At 22.7% G+C, this 17,377-nt stretch overlaps 1 protein-coding gene across 2 annotated transcripts in view; it reads left to right on the top strand.

Annotated features, from left to right (window-relative positions):
* The first annotated feature begins 4,094 nt into the window (after nucleotides 1-4,094).
* Nucleotides 4,095-17,377, top strand: part of LOC135923889 (negative elongation factor D-like) — a 29,267-nt gene continuing 15,984 nt past the window's right edge. For both annotated transcript variants that reach the window (XM_065458880.1, XM_065458879.1), the window contains exons 1-6: nucleotides 4,095-4,116; nucleotides 12,977-13,084; nucleotides 13,128-13,237; nucleotides 15,994-16,214; nucleotides 16,275-16,430; nucleotides 16,502-16,606. In XM_065458880.1, coding sequence (XP_065314952.1) covers nucleotides 4,115-4,116; nucleotides 12,977-13,084; nucleotides 13,128-13,237; nucleotides 15,994-16,214; nucleotides 16,275-16,430; nucleotides 16,502-16,606 — 702 coding nt within the window. In that variant the 5' untranslated portion in view covers nucleotides 4,095-4,114. The remainder of the gene's footprint in view (nucleotides 4,117-12,976; nucleotides 13,085-13,127; nucleotides 13,238-15,993; nucleotides 16,215-16,274; nucleotides 16,431-16,501; nucleotides 16,607-17,377) is intronic.

The raw sequence follows: 17,377 nt of genomic DNA on the forward strand, positions 1-17,377 counted from the left end.
TAATATCACATGACAATTGGTATATGATATTTATAACATTAATAATATATATAATATATCTCATTTATAACAGAGCCTTTTACATTCCGTGGTGATATAAGAATTATTTTATAAATTCCCATTATTTTATTTTATCATTTTACTGGGGTAACGTTGTTAATGATTTAATAGCCCATGACAACAAACAAAGTTTAACAAAGGTGAATATACTCCCACCCCACCCCCCAAACCATCAAATTCAAGGGAATTTAGGGGACAATAAATTTTCTGACAGTGAGGGGCAAATTTTAAGAAAATGTTTTCGAATATAAATAAAATTGAATATAAATATAAATACATTTAAAAAATTGTATTTTAAATATAAATACCAAAGTCATTTTCTAAATTCTAATATTATGTAAATAATAAATATCATCATATCTAAAATGTTCTAATATGTTATTTCCGCAAACATTAAAAATTAATATTTATTGTTGCAGCTAATGTTGTTAAATGGTGCGATTTTAGCCGATGTCTATATTCAGGAAAATATTACGGAAGCTTGAAGATGCTCACAGATGGCACATTATACAGAACATATAATAAATTTGATATATTGTACAATAAAACAAATATTGCAGACATCGAATTATAAAAAAAATTCAAATAAATAACATTTAAAATTGGAAAAAAAATTAAATTGATAAATCATTACTTTTTAGTATAAGTTTTTCAAATAATAATAATAATATACTTTCTTCTAAGCCTATTAATTATATTTGCGAAACTAAATAATCTTTTTATCAAAGCCAAAAGGACCTAAATCGTAAAATAGTATATTTAAAAAAATAATTTTTATTTAATTTTAAAATTATTTAACATTATATATTTTCCATCATTTTTTAAATAATTTAAGACTTTAGTTGTACATTATAAGATGCTTTAATATTACAATTTTTAAAACTAAAATAATCATAGTCTTCAACATAGGATTAAATATTTTCTTCCTCTATTATCTTAATTTCTTTTTGAAAGAGTGTCTTATTCAAAAGCTTATGTTACAAATGTTACTTCTCCTATGCTACCCATCTTTTTTTAAAATAGGGGTTTGAGAGAGGTGGCAAAATCTTTTCTTATTTAATATCACATTCACATAGGGACCAAACGGCTAGTCCATCCCCTTATTAATGCTATTGCAAGTGGCTTGCAATAATGTAAGTCAGATAATACTAGTTTTTCAATATCTCTTTTTATGAGAAATAAAATAAATAATAGGTCGTCATAGTAGCATAAATTTTAACCATAGTAATTTGCCATTAGATAAATTTATTAGGTGTATGTTGTTAGTATTCTACCAAATACTCTAGTTCATTATTCTAAAATTTAGGGAAATATAGCTTCTCACAACGAGAAATTCAATACTGTCATTTCACCAAATTCCGTATGCTATAATTAATAGTGCCTAAAACTGTCCCAGCATTCGGCCATCTTCGATTTCCATATTTTGGTAAATTTTGCCATTGTTAGATAATAGTTCTTCTCTTTCCCCAAAACTACTTTTCCTTAATAGTATGACATATATCTAATGTTGCGACTAAACATAACGTTTTTCATTTAATTAAATCTTCCTCATATCCAAAAAACTTGTATTTTCATTATAATTGCGTTTTTACAAATCTATGCTAACTTATAAGAGAAACCTGCCATTTTAAAAAAAATGTATTTTATTTATATTTAATTACTGATTTATAAATAGAGAGAGAGTTTTATTTTTTATGGAATAATTTTATATTGAAAAATTGTATTTATTATTATATTATTCACGATTTGAAATAGACATTTGGTTTTAAAATAAAATATAGTTTTTAATTTTTCTTTATGATGTTAAATTTTCATTCAAAACTCTTTTCAAACTCTCAGTTTTAACTATTAAGTTTTTATGTTTCGTTTTTACTTTAAAAGGTTTTCTAAATTGAAGTTTTTTTTATAAAACCTTCGAAAACATTTATTTTTGTATATAAATAACATCTTTTTTTTGTATAGATGATCATTTTTGATCATTACGATTTATTTTTGTTTTATCAATAAACTTATTGTGTTCAAGAATATTCTTCATTGTATGTCTTAGTAAATTTTATGGTTTTTATATAATACTTCATCAAGAATATTATTGTGTAACAAATCTCTTCTAAACATTCTTCATGTACCAATCACCATCAAATAATTCATGGTGATACACTTTGCTGAATTTGGGGTATAATTGGAGTAATATAAATTTTTATTAAATTCATTGCTAGTTTCTTAATCATTTTATTATAATATATAAAATTCCATTTCAAATACGATCACATAACATTTAATTATAATGTAAAAAGAATCACATTTTACTAATCAACGAACCAAATTTATTATTTAGATATTTAAAACTATATATTAGTCAGAAGCAGGGATCCAAACCGAAACTGAACCGAACCGTTAAACCGCTAAAAACCGGTATTTTTTATCAAACCTGAACCGAACCTAAACCGCTAAAAAATTCTAGCCGAACCTGAACCGAACCGCTATAATGTCTCTGAACCGGTTCGAGCCTCATATTATATGCTTATAAAACAATATGTAAGTTATTATTAGTATATTGAAAATTTTTTAATTACATTCAAATTATTTTAAAGATTATCATCAATCACATTTGAATGATAAGTGTCGGTCATAATTTTTATAAACTTTAGTATATTGTCATTTTACAACATTTTTTTAATTAAGCTTGTAAATTATAATGCTTAGAGAAAAATTAAATCCAAAATATTATTATAAATGACACATCAAATCTGATATCATATTTTGGCAGTGCCGGCTACCCAAGTCAGTGTGGAAAGATGCTTTTCAACAATTAAATTTATACTATCTCCTCATAGTGTAATTTTAGTGAGACGAATTTTGAAAATATATTAATTGTGCGGCTTAATAAAAAAAATTTAAGTAAAAAAAAAGTAAAATATTGTTCATATTAAAATTAATCATTGATATATATTCTTATTCTTATTTTTATATTTATAAATTAAATATTATTTTATAATGTGCAATTAATAAAAATGAAGGTTTTATACATGTGTTTTTTAAATTAATGATAAAATAAAAACAATATTCTCCCTATACATAATTCGAATGTAGGTTTGGATATAAAAATGTTCAAACCGGTTCTTAGAGGTTCGAACCGAACCGATATTTTAATTTTTTACGAACTGAACCTGAACCTTGAACCGTTATTTTTATTCGAACCTGAACCCGAACCGAACCGATATTTGTTTCGGTTTGTATCCCTGGTCAAAAGTTAGTCCTTTCCTTATAAAAATTTATCTATAAGAAATTATGTCATTATATTAAACTATAATAATATTCATGTGTTATTTGAATTGATTTAAACCCCAAAGAGTTAATATAGATTATTTGAACGATCGAAAGTAGTAATATAAAAAAAATAATAATAATTTTACATAGAATAAAAAAAACCCTTATTTTGAAACAAAGTAAAGACAAAAAATGCAATTCTATTTAGGATAAAGAAATGAAAAAAATGTAAGAGTTAATGTTAGGTTAAAAAATAAAAAAAGAAACATCATTATATTTATTATTAAATATAATTTGGAAATAACGTGAAATATAATTCACTTTTTTGAAAATTGCTCATTTTCAAAATAATAGGATTTAAAATGAGAGATGTTAATTTTTACACTAAATCGGGTAATAAATTTAATATTTAAATTAATAAATGTGGATTATATTTTATAATTCAATTTATAATAAAGAATAAAAAATATTTATGTACGTTTTGAAAATCGTAATAAATACAAAATACTTTTTATTTTTTAATATTTAAAATATAAATGCAAAATATTTTCTAATATTAAAATAAATACAAATCAATCTTGTATATGCATTTCATATTTTAAATATAAATATTAAATTTACTGCCCAACCTTGCATATATTCCATTTGAAAAGAAATATTATTAAAGTTAGATTCTATTATTTTTAAATTTTCGGCCATCAAATACAGTGCTAATTTTCCTGTCAAAATATGACGGATATAATATCATTCACCTAATTTTATAAAAATCCGTAAGTTAATTTTCAAAATGATGCAGAAGGGTGTAACTAAACTGAGAATTAACAGGTAAACTGAGAATTAACAGGTAAACTGAGAATTAACAGGTAAAATTTATTTATGGCCTATCAATTATATTTTAAAAACTTGAAAAAAAAAGGTTTTTATTATAAAAATTTAATTTATCCAAAATTAAAATTATTTAAATATATAAATTAGAATAGAAAAGATATTGTAGTTTAGAAATTTATAATATGTATAACAGATCTATTATATAGAAAATAAAACACCCATAATATTTTATATATCATAAAATAAATTCCGCTAGATGGCGTAAATTATTAAAATTTTAGTTTTTAATTAAAAATAATATGAATTATAGGAGCATAATTCTTCGCTCTGGATTAATTGATTTGGTACCGACTTATATAAACATAAAATGAAAAAATTTTTAAGATCCCATCATTATTTTTGGAGTTATGATGTGGATTCTCAGTTTAGTCAATTTTTTAATTTATTTTTAGATTTTTGGGATTTTAAAAATATTTTATTTTTTTGACTCATTTGATGTAAACTAACTTATATTAACATAAAATGAAAAAATTTTTAAGTTTCCATCATTATTTTTGGAGTTATGATGTGGATTCTCAGTTTAGTCAATTTTTTAATTTTTTTTTAGATTTTTGGGATTTTAAAAATATTTTATTTTTTTGACTCATTTGGTGTAAACTAACTTATATTAACATAAAATGAAAAAATTTTTAAGTTTCCATCATTATTTTTGGAGTTATGATGTGGATTCTCAGTTTAGTCAATTTTTTAATTTTTTTTTAGATTTTTGGGATTTTAAAAATATTTTATTTTTTTTGACTCATTTGATGTAAACTAACTTATATTAACATAAAATGAAAAAAATTTTAAGTTTCCATCATTATTTTTGGAGTTATGATGTGGATTCTCAGTTTAGTCAATTTTTTAATTTTTTTTTAGATTTTTGGGATTTTAAAAATATTTTATTTTTTTTGACTCATTTGGTGTAAACTAACTTATATTAACATAAAATGAAAAAATTTTTAAGTTTCCATCATTATTTTTGGAGTTATGATGTGGATTCTCAGTTTAGTCAATTTTTTAATTTTTTTTTAGATTTTTGGGATTTTAAAAATATTTTATTTTTTTTGACTCATTTGATGTAAACTAACTTATATTAACATAAAATGAAAAAAATTTTAAGTTTCCATCATTATTTTTGGAGTTATGATGTGGATTCTCAGTTTAGTCAATTTTTTAATTTTTTTTTAGATTTTTGGGATTTTAAAAATATTTTATTTTTTTTGACTCATTTGGTGTAAACTAACTTATATTAACATAAAATGAAAAAATTTTTAAGTTTCCATCATTATTTTTGGAGTTATGATGTGGATTCTCAGTTTAGTCAATTTTTTAATTTTTTTTTAGATTTTTGGGATTTTAAAAATATTTTATTTTTTTTGACTTATTTGGTGTAAACTAACTTATATTAACATAAAATGAAAAAATTTTTAAGTTTCCATCATTATTTTTGGAGTTATGATGTGGATTCTCAGTTTAGTCAATTTTTTAATTTTTTTTTAGATTTTTGGGATTTTAAAAATATTTTATTTTTTTTGACTCATTTGATGTAAACTAACTTATATTAACATAAAATGGAAAAAATTTTTAAGTTTCCATCATTATTTTTGGAGTTATGATGTGGATTCTCAGTTTAGTCAATTTTTTAATTTTTTTTTAGATTTTTGGGATTTTAAAAATATTTTATTTTTTTGACTCATTTGATGTAAACTAACTTATATTAACATAAAATGAAAAAAATTTTAAGTTTCCATCATTATTTTTGGAGTTATGATGTGGATTCTCAGTTTAGTCAATTTTTTAATTTTTTTTTAGATTTTTGGGATTTTAAAAATATTTTATTTTTTTTGACTCATTTGATGTAAACTAACTTATATTAACATAAAATGAAAAAAATTTTAAGTTTCCATCATTATTTTTGGAGTTATGATGTGGATTCTCAGTTTAGTCAATTTTTTAATTTTTTTTTAGATTTTTGGGATTTTAAAAATATTTTATTTTTTTTGACTCATTTGATGTAAACTAACTTATATTAACATAAAATGAAAAAAATTTTAAGTTTCCATCATTATTTTTGGAGTTATGATGTGGATTCTCAGTTTAGTCAATTTTTTAATTTTTTTTTAGATTTTTGGGATTTTAAAAATATTTTATTTTTTTTGACTCATTTGATGTAAACTAACTTATATTAACATAAAATGAAAAAAATTTTAAGTTTCCATCATTATTTTTGGAGTTATGATGTGGATTCTCAGTTTAGTCAATTTTTTAATTTTTTTTTAGATTTTTGGGATTTTAAAAATATTTTATTTTTTTTGACTCATTTGGTGTAAACTAACTTATATTAACATAAAATGAAAAAATTTTTAAGTTTCCATCATTATTTTTGGAGTTATGATGTGGATTCTCAGTTTAGTCAATTTTTTAATTTTTTTTTAGATTTTTGGGATTTTAAAAATATTTTATTTTTTTGACTCATTTGGTGTAAACTAACTTATATTAACATAAAATGAAAAAATTTTTAAGTTTCCATCATTATTTTTGGAGTTATGATGTGGATTCTCAGTTTAGTCAATTTTTTAATTTTTTTTTAGATTTTTGGGATTTTAAAAATATTTTATTTTTTTTGACTCATTTGATGTAAACTAACTTATATTAACATAAAATGGAAAAAATTTTAAGTTTCCATCATTATTTTTGGAGTTATGATGTGGATTCTCAGTTTAGTCAATTTTTTAATTTTTTTTTAGATTTTTGGGATTTTAAAAATATTTTATTTTTTTGACTCATTTGATGTAAACTAACTTATATTAACATAAAATGAAAAAATTTTTAAGTTTCCATCATTATTTTTGGAGTTATGATGTGGATTCTCAGTTTAGTCAATTTTTTAATTTTTTTTTAGATTTTTGGGATTTTAAAAATATTTTATTTTTTTTGACTCATTTGGTGTAAACTAACTTATATTAACATAAAATGAAAAAATTTTTAAGTTTCCATCATTATATTTGGAATTATGATGTGGATTCTCAGTTTAGTCAATTTTTTAATTTTTTTTTAGATTTTTGGGATTTTAAAAATAGGCTGCTAAATTCTTAGGGTATGTCATGCATGTCCACATGATATTAATATCAGTCTTCGAAGATGGTTTAACATCATGTCCTTTTATAAATTTGGTGTATGGACTATATCCTATCCCAACACCTGGGGGGCAATAAGACATGAAAGGTAGTTTTAAAGCTGCACTCGTTGCATAAAGATGCAAGAGCTGGGAAAATCCATTTATATTTAGAACATCACGCAAAATTTTTGCATAATTGCCAGATATAATTTGCTCTTCAATAATAGTCTTATTATTATTATAAAATTTTGAATTTATATCATAAAATTTTTTATTTATTATGATTTCAATGGCTGTTAGAAGACGAATATATAATTGTTCATCTTCGTGTCCATAAAGAGCTAAAGACATTGAGCGATAGAAACAGTTACCATCGCCAATGGCTAATCTCGGGGAGTAATTATTTAAAATTTGGGGTTGAAAATTTTTTATTATTTTAGATGAAATAATGTCTTCCTTACCTATTAAATTGTTTTTTAAATATTTATCAGAAACTTTATAATGAATTTCTAAAAATCTAAGCTCATTTAATGCGTTTTTGATATTGCTATTCTTAATTAGCCTAGGTAAAGCATCATCAATTAAATAACACAATGAACATATATAATTATCATTAGAATCTGACCAATCTTTCATCATCTTTGAAGTTAATTTCGGGATGCATTTAGCATGAATCCATCTCCGACAAAAATCGCAAAAAATCCCAGATTGGTCCATTCCTACAATCACATTGCAAATATTACACATATCTGACATGGATAATAACTAATATAAATTGTGCAGAATTATAAATATAAATATATATTAAATTTAATTGTATAATTTTATTTTTTTAAGGCGACAAAGATTTTAGCTTGATATTTATAGTAGTGATCTGCAACTGGCCTAATTTTTCAAGCTAGGCATGGCCCGAAATTTTTTTAAAAAGAGTTTTGCCAGCCCTACCCGAATTTATTTAAATATAGAAATTAAATTTTATAATTATACTCAAAATAATATATATTATCTTATATGTCGTCTATTTCTACAAATAAAATATTTTTATTTTACATAAATAATTCAGCATAAAATTAATAAATTTAAATATATTTTAACCGGTCTCAAATCTTTCTATAAAGAAATTAATAAATAATTCAAAATAAAAAATAGATCTATAAGCTATGAATAATATTTTACAAAATTTAATATAAATTAAAAATATTCCCTAATTTTTTTAAAATTCTGGTTGGTCTCAAATCTTTCTATAAAGAAATTAATAAATAATTCAAAATAAAAAATAGATCTATAAGCTATGAATAATATTTTACAAAATTTAATATAAATTAAAAATATTCCCTAATTTTTTTAAAATTCTGGTTGGTCTCAAATCTTTCTATAAAGAAATTAATAAATAATTCAAAATAAAAAATAGATCTATAAGCTATGAATAATATTTTACAAAATTTAATATAAATTAAAAATATTCCCTAATTTTTTTAAAATTCTGGTTGGTCTCAAATCTTTCTATAAAGAAATTAATAAATAATTCAAAATAAAAAATAGATCTATAAGCTATGAATAATATTTTACAAAATTTAATATAAATCAGAGACCTGCAGAGGGACGATTTGTACGGCCAACACAACCCAGATTAAAAAATTTTAGCGGCCCGGTTAGAATTTTTTTTCCAAAAATTTTTACTGCCCGGCCTGGGTTTAAGAATATAAGGCCCTGCTCAGCCCAGCTCGTCCATGGTATATTTAGAAATTTAAAATACTGTCCGGCCCTGGTATTTGGGCCGGGCTTAGGGCCTGGCCTGCAGGTCTCTTATATAAATTGTAATGTTAAAAAAAATTTTTACTTTGTATTTGAGAATTTATATATGAATAAATAATAGTTTTTTTACCTTTATATATATTCTATTGAGATAAATAATTATAATAATATATTAACCTTTCCATAACTGTAAACAACATTTTACAATGGTGAATAAAATATTATGTAAGATATTTCGAGTACCGTGTTATGTAATATACATTACATATTTACTAATTTTATAAAAATAATTTTCTTTTTAAAACTTTGAAATTTGAACTTGAAGTCCTACTTACGTTTAATTTATCAACTAAATTTATTTAATAACCACAGGTGTGCAACATAATTATGTAAGTCGTTTAATCTAAACTAAATTAATAATTAAATTTGACCGGAAGATTCATACAAAAACATTTGAAGGTATGAAGAAAAAATGAATTGTTCGACACTTTGTATATAAATTTATAGAGATACAAAATAATAAAAAAATGAATAAATAAGAAAAAAATGAGTGAATAAGAAAAAAATTCGTTAGCCTTAATCTTTTATTAAAACGATTGTTAGATTATTTATGACATAAATACCCAACGGTCTTTTTTAAGACCAATACCCAGCTATCTTTTTTAAGACCAATGCCCAACAGTCTTTTTTAAGACCAACACCCAAAAGTTTTTTTAAGACCAATACCCAACAGTCTTTTTTAAGACCAACACCCAACAGTTTTTTTAAGACCAATGCCCAACAGTCTTTTTTAAGACCAACACCCAACAGTTTTTTTTAAGACCAATACCCAACAGTCTTTTTTAAGACCAACACCCAACAGTCTTTTTTAAGACCAACACCCAACAGTCTTTTTTAAGACCAACACCCAACAGTTTTTTTTAAGACCAATACCCAACAGTCTTTTTTAAGACCAACACCCAACAGTCTTTTTTAAGACCAACACCCAACAGTCTTTTTTAAGACCAATACCCAACAGTCTTTTTTAAGACCAACACCCAACAGTCTTTTTTAAGACCAATACCCAACGGCCCTTTTAAGGGCCTATAAATTTTAATTGAAGTAAACTAGTTTTACAATATATGTCATAACTCCAAAAATAATGATGGAAACTTAAAATTTTTTTCATTTTATGTTAATATAAGTGAGTTTACATCAAATGAGTCAAAAAAATAAAATATTTTTAAAATCCCAAAAATCTAAAAAAAAATTAAAAAATTGACTAAACTGAGAATCCACATCATAACTCCAAAAATAATGATGGAAACTTAAAATTTTTTTCATTTTATGTTAATATAAGTTAGTTTACACCAAATGAGTCAAAAAAATAAAATATTTTTAAAATCCCAAAAATCTAAAAAAAAATTAAAAAATTGACTAAACTGAGAATCCACATCATAACTCCAAAAATAATGATGGAAACTTAAAAATTTTTTCATTTTATGTTAATATAAGTTAGTTTACACCAAATGAGTCAAAAAAAATAAAATATTTTTAAAATCCCAAAAATCTAAAAAAAAATTAAAAAATTGACTAAACTGAGAATCCACATCATAACTCCAAAAATAATGATGGAAACTTAAAATTTTTTTCATTTTATGTTAATATAAGTTAGTTTACATCAAATGAGTCAAAAAAAATAAAATATTTTTAAAATCCCAAAAATCTAAAAAAAAATTAAAAAATTGACTAAACTGAGAATCCACATCATAACTCCAAAAATAATGATGGAAACTTAAAATTTTTTTCATTTTATGTTAATATAAGTTAGTTTACATCAAATGAGTCAAAAAAAATAAAATATTTTTAAAATCCCAAAAATCTAAAAAAAAATTAAAAAAATGACTAAACTGAGAATCCACATCATAACTCCAAAAATAATGATGGAAACTTAAAATTTTTTTCATTTTATGTTAATATAAGTTAGTTTACATCAAATGAGTCAAAAAAAATAAAATATTTTTAAAATCCCAAAAATCTAAAAAAAAATTAAAAAATTGACTAAACTGAGAATCCACATCATAACTCCAAAAATAATGATGGAAACTTAAAATTTTTTTCATTTTATGTTAATATAAGTTAGTTTACATCAAATGAGTCAAAAAAATAAAATATTTTTAAAATCCCAAAAATCTAAAAAAAAATTAAAAAATTGACTAAACTGAGAATCCACATCATAACTCCAAAAATAATGATGGAAACTTAAAATTTTTTCCATTTTATGTTAATATAAGTTAGTTTACATCAAATGAGTCAAAAAAAATAAAATATTTTTAAAATCCCAAAAATCTAAAAAAAAATTAAAAAATTGACTAAACTGAGAATCCACATCATAACTCCAAAAATAATGATGGAAACTTAAAAATTTTTTCATTTTATGTTAATATAAGTTAGTTTACACCAAATAAGTCAAAAAAATAAAATATTTTTAAAATCCCAAAAATCTAAAAAAAAATTAAAAAATTGACTAAACTGAGAATCCACATCATAACTCCAAAAATAATGATGGAAACTTAAAAATTTTTTCATTTTATGTTAATATAAGTTAGTTTACACCAAATGAGTCAAAAAAAATAAAATATTTTTAAAATCCCAAAAATCTAAAAAAAAATTAAAAAATTGACTAAACTGAGAATCCACATCATAACTCCAAAAATAATGATGGAAACTTAAAATTTTTTTCATTTTATGTTAATATAAGTTAGTTTACATCAAATGAGTCAAAAAAAATAAAATATTTTTAAAATCCCAAAAATCTAAAAAAAAATTAAAAAATTGACTAAACTGAGAATCCACATCATAACTCCAAAAATAATGATGGAAACTTAAAAATTTTTTCATTTTATGTTAATATAAGTTAGTTTACACCAAATGAGTCAAAAAAAATAAAATATTTTTAAAATCCCAAAAATCTAAAAAAAAATTAAAAAATTGACTAAACTGAGAATCCACATCATAACTCCAAAAATAATGATGGAAACTTAAAATTTTTTTCATTTTATGTTAATATAAGTTAGTTTACATCAAATGAGTCAAAAAAAATAAAATATTTTTAAAATCCCAAAAATCTAAAAAAAAATTAAAAAATTGACTAAACTGAGAATCCACATCATAACTCCAAAAATAATGATGGAAACTTAAAAATTTTTTCATTTTATGTTAATATAAGTTAGTTTACACCAAATGAGTCAAAAAAATAAAATATTTTTAAAATCCCAAAAATCTAAAAAAAAATTAAAAAATTGACTAAACTGAGAATCCACATCATAACTCCAAAAATAATGATGGAAACTTAAAAATTTTTTCATTTTATGTTAATATAAGTTAGTTTACATCAAATGAGTCAAAAAAATAAAATATTTTTAAAATCCCAAAAATCTAAAAATAAATTAAAAAATTGACTAAACTGAGAATCCACATCATAACTCCAAAAATAATGATGGGATCTTAAAAATTTTTTCATTTTATGTTTATATAAGTCGGTACCAAATCAATTAATCCAGAGCGAAGAATTATGCTCCTATAATTCATATTATTTTTAATTAAAAACTAAAATTTTAATAAATAACGCCATCTAGCGGAATATTTATTATGATATAAAAAATATATTATTGGTGTTATATTTTCTATATAATAGATCTGTTCTATACAAATTATAAATTTATGGACTACAATATCTTCTATATTCTAATTTATATATTTAAATAATTTTAATTTTGGATAGATTTGATTTTTACTTTAAAAACATTTTATTTATATATTTAAAAATAATTGATAGGCAATAAAACAAAAATAAATTTTACCTGTCAATTCTCAGTTTACCTGTCAATTCTCAGTTTACCTGTTAATTCTCAGTTTAGTTACACCGATGCAGAACGATGAAAATTCTGCCCAAATTATAATTGAAAAATGTTTAAAAAATTTTGCTTCCAAAGATTATATAATGGAAACAGATATATTTGCGTCCCTTAAAAGGTTGAATATACTATTAAGTGTGATCCACTAGTAATTTGTTTAGATATTTTGAAGTTGGTGGTGAGCCTGAAAAGGTGGTCTATTTATTATCTGAGAATTACTATGGAACTGCACAAATGTCTAATATATTAGTCGATTTACTTTTATTTACAGGTAATATATTTAAATTATAACATTAGCTTGACCCTGGAAAACTTAAATCAGCAAAAGATTTGATTAATACTGAACTATTATAAAAAATGATGATTAAAAACTATATATCAATAATTCCAAAACTAGAACAATTTTTTTAAAATTTCATTTTTTTTAAATATTCTAAAATATTTAGTTATGTATTGTGGTCACAATGTAAAACTTTGTATAATAACATTATATATAAAAAAAATAATGAGGTGTTATAAAATTCATCACAATTATTAGAAAAATAGAAATGTTTTTTTTCTCAAATTTTTTATCATCAATTTTTATAAATCCTATTTCTATTGAATGATTTTCTTAATACAATTTTATTATTATTAACTTTGTATTGATCTTGCTAGTTTTCAAGCAATTATTACTATTTTCTTCTTTTTGATTTAGTATTTCATTGTCCTATATTGTTGAAATATTTCTTCCTTCCACAAGATTTTTGGAATTACATAGTATTTATCAATAACTATTTTTTAGATTAAATTATTGATATCACTAGACAGTAGAAGTAATAGTAGTCTTCTTTTCTTCATTCTAGATGTCATTTGTTAAGAGATGTATTTCTAGTTTTAGAAAGTTTGTGATAAACTTTTTTACTATGGGGTTTAGTTTATCTATTTTCTTCTTGTATTTGATTTAGTATTTTATTGTCCTATATTGTTGAAATATTTCCTTGCCCTATAAGATTTTTAGAATATAGTAACTCTTTTGGATGCCACACTTTAGATTAAATTATTGATATCACTTGACAGTAAATGAAAATATAGTAGTATAATTTTCCTCATTCTTGATGTCATTTGTCAAGAGGTGTGTTTCTAGCCTCAGAAAGTTTGTGATAAAATTTTTACCATGGTGTTTTGTGTAGGGATGTGCCAATATTAAATATCATATCAGCACCAAAATTTAATGTTCTGAAAATAGATCAGATATATATTTTTTAAAAACTGATCCAATATTTTTTATTGTTTTTGTTATTTTTTTGTATATTTAATCATATAATTTTTTTAATTTATATATAATTTCATAATTATAAATTAAAAAAGGAACTAAAATACAATTTATTTGTTGTAATTAAAAAAAATGGCTTAAATTTTAGACTATTTTTATTATATTAATCTGCAACAAAAAAGGGATTTTAAAAAATTTAACAAGAAATGGCACCATTTAACCAATTTAAAAACAGTTAACTCAAGATTTTGTCGAAAAATAAATTACTCATGCTTACTGATTTTGCCCACAGATGGCAGAAAGATTTTTGACTTTATTAGCAAAATTTTGAGGCTTAGGTAATAATATTTTGGCCAAAATTTTGATTAACTCTTTTTAAAAATTGGCTAAATGGAGCTGTTTTATAGCACTACATTAACCCTTAAATATTGCTAATATTTTGATTATGGGTGTACGGATACCACTTTTTGGAGGCCGATCCGATCCGATATTCCCGATATAAATTCATATCAGCTTATTACCGATCCGATCTAATTTTGTATTCTGTAAAGATACCAATGGTTTTAATTTTTAATATACATACTTTTTATTAGTATAACATCTATAATCTAACTATACCATAACTTATTTCATTTAAATATATTATAATGATCAGTTATAGTTTATATTCAATTGTAATTCTAAAAGTATATAAAATATTTTTATTGTTAAATTACTTTTATATAATAAGTAATAACATTAATCTATATACATAATAAGTAATAAATAAATATATTATGAAATTTGAAATTTGAAATAAATATTTTAAATAATATTTAACATTAATATATCGAATATTTCTTTTTAGAAATACCAAAATTTTCAATTTATCAGAGGTCAGCCTGTGGCGATGGTAATTGTCAATATCACCAGCTTCACTATAAACAGATTCTGAAGAGATTATTGCACACTTTTATAAAGAGAATGCGCAAAAAATAACAATATGGCAGAATGTTTAATAATTAAATTAAAAAAATAAACAAAAATGGATTTCGATTTTATTTATAAAAATAAATGATTTTAGATATAACTTTTTTTAAAATTTATAACATTTTATGTTTATTAAAAACGCAATTTTTTATCGAATCGGATCGGAAAATTTTATAATATTGGCCGATAACCCATATTTTAAAATGGGTGAAATATGATAAAAAATATCGGTACATCACTTTTTGAATGAGTTTAATAACTTTGTAGAATAAAAAAATAAAATACAGTTAATCATTGGTCAAAGTTATTTAGTTTTTTGTAAAAATAGAAAATATTGATATATTTATGATATTGATACAAAGATAGATGGTAAATAAAAATCAATATATATATTTGATCGGAATCAAATAAGGTTTTTAGTAATATTGGATTGGTGAAAAATTTCGGCACAGCCATAGTTTTGTGAATGTCGGAATTAATAAATATTCATTCAAAATATTATTATACACTATTTGATTATATTTTTATTGTCACTTTTGTTAATAGCTTATCGTCTTTTAAGAGTGCCACTGTATTGTGGTCTAAGTTATCATTTATATATATAACAAAACATGTTTGGTTAAAAAAAATTAAAAGGTTTGGTTTATTCGTTTAAGTGATTTTTTTATAAGGTTGAGGTTTATTGAGTATTTATATTCACCATTTTTTTCTTATTTTTTAGTTTTATAGCTAAAATTTTGTCTATTATAAATGCAAATTTTATTGTATAAGTACAATATTATATTGCGATTATTATTTATTAGGCTGTGACTTAAAGTCGATGCAAACTATCATTGAAGATCACTTGAAGGAGTTGATGATCAAACGATTTAATCCAAAAATGGCGGACAAAATATTCATACAAGAAGAATATAATATTTTATCATGGTTGCCTGAAATGATTAATCATTCAACCTGGAGATCACTTATATATAACTTATCCGAGCAATATTCAGATTGCTTATTTCTGAATTTTGCTATCAAAGTATATGATCCAATTCTTTTAAATATTTAATATTAGCTAAATAATATAATTGTATTATAGTTAATATCTGATGCTGGGTTTCAAAATGAGATCACGAGCATTTCTACGGCATCTCAGCAAATTGAGATCTTTTCTAAGGTTATAAACAGTTCAGTTACATCATTACTAAAAATTGGTGATGAAAATATGATTATTCAGAAATTAGTTGACTTTAAGGTATGAAATTATTTATTAATTTTATGGAAAAAATATTTTAAAATAATCTTCTCCATAATTAAATAAAATAGAAACTTGTATGTCACGGAGAACATACTTATCTTTATTCAATTAGTTTACTTCAAACCCTGATTCGAAAATTTCCGTCCAGTTTACTCATCAAGCGGATCGTTCAAGTATATCACTAAATCTTTACTTGATTATTATTATTAGGTTCTAAACACAATTTTGATTAAATATTATTTGGGGTCAAAAATATTGAGCCTGTCCCACCCTCTTTATATTAAAGTTATCTAGCAAGATCTTTTTTACACTGCTTATTTGTAAAGTTGATTTGGAGTTAGAACCCTCTCACATTTTTTTTAAGTCCAATCGAAAACGATGTTAAAGTTTTTATTTTAACTAAAAAATCCGTTAAGCATCCAAGAAATTTTAACCTTTTTAAAAAATCGGCTCAAATCGAGCCATTTAACAACACTACTCAAATCCCATATATCGGCAATAGAGGCAAAAAATGCTAATAAATTTACAGGGTTTCTCAAAGGGAAATTATCCTATGTCTAAGTCGTTGGAGTTCTTGACAAAAAATCTTGCCCTGAGGAGTTCGTCTAATCCTAAATGCTATAATTACGAAAGCCTCTATTTTTTAAATAAAAAGGATTAATATTTTTTGGTAAAAATTGATATTTTAAACACGTTTCCATTTCATTAACATCATAATTCAGAAAGGTGGCAGTTGTCATGATAATTTATTACTCTTTCTAAAAATTAATATTTTGAACATGTTGCAGTATAATAGGAGAAAAAATTAAAATCTCTATTTACCCGTTAATATGACTATTATAGTAGACTCATATTTACCTGATTTATGCTCAATTCCCAAACTAAGGCTTTCTAACGGAGGGGGTACGAATCAGTACCACCAATGAAATCTCAAGGGGGGATAT

The sequence above is a fragment of the Gordionus sp. m RMFG-2023 genome, chromosome 2 (assembly GCF_954871325.1).
Source record: "Gordionus sp. m RMFG-2023 chromosome 2, tfGorSpeb1-WG-v2, whole genome shotgun sequence".
Classification (NCBI taxonomy): Eukaryota; Metazoa; Nematomorpha; class Gordioida; order Chordodea; family Parachordodidae; genus Gordionus; species Gordionus sp. m RMFG-2023.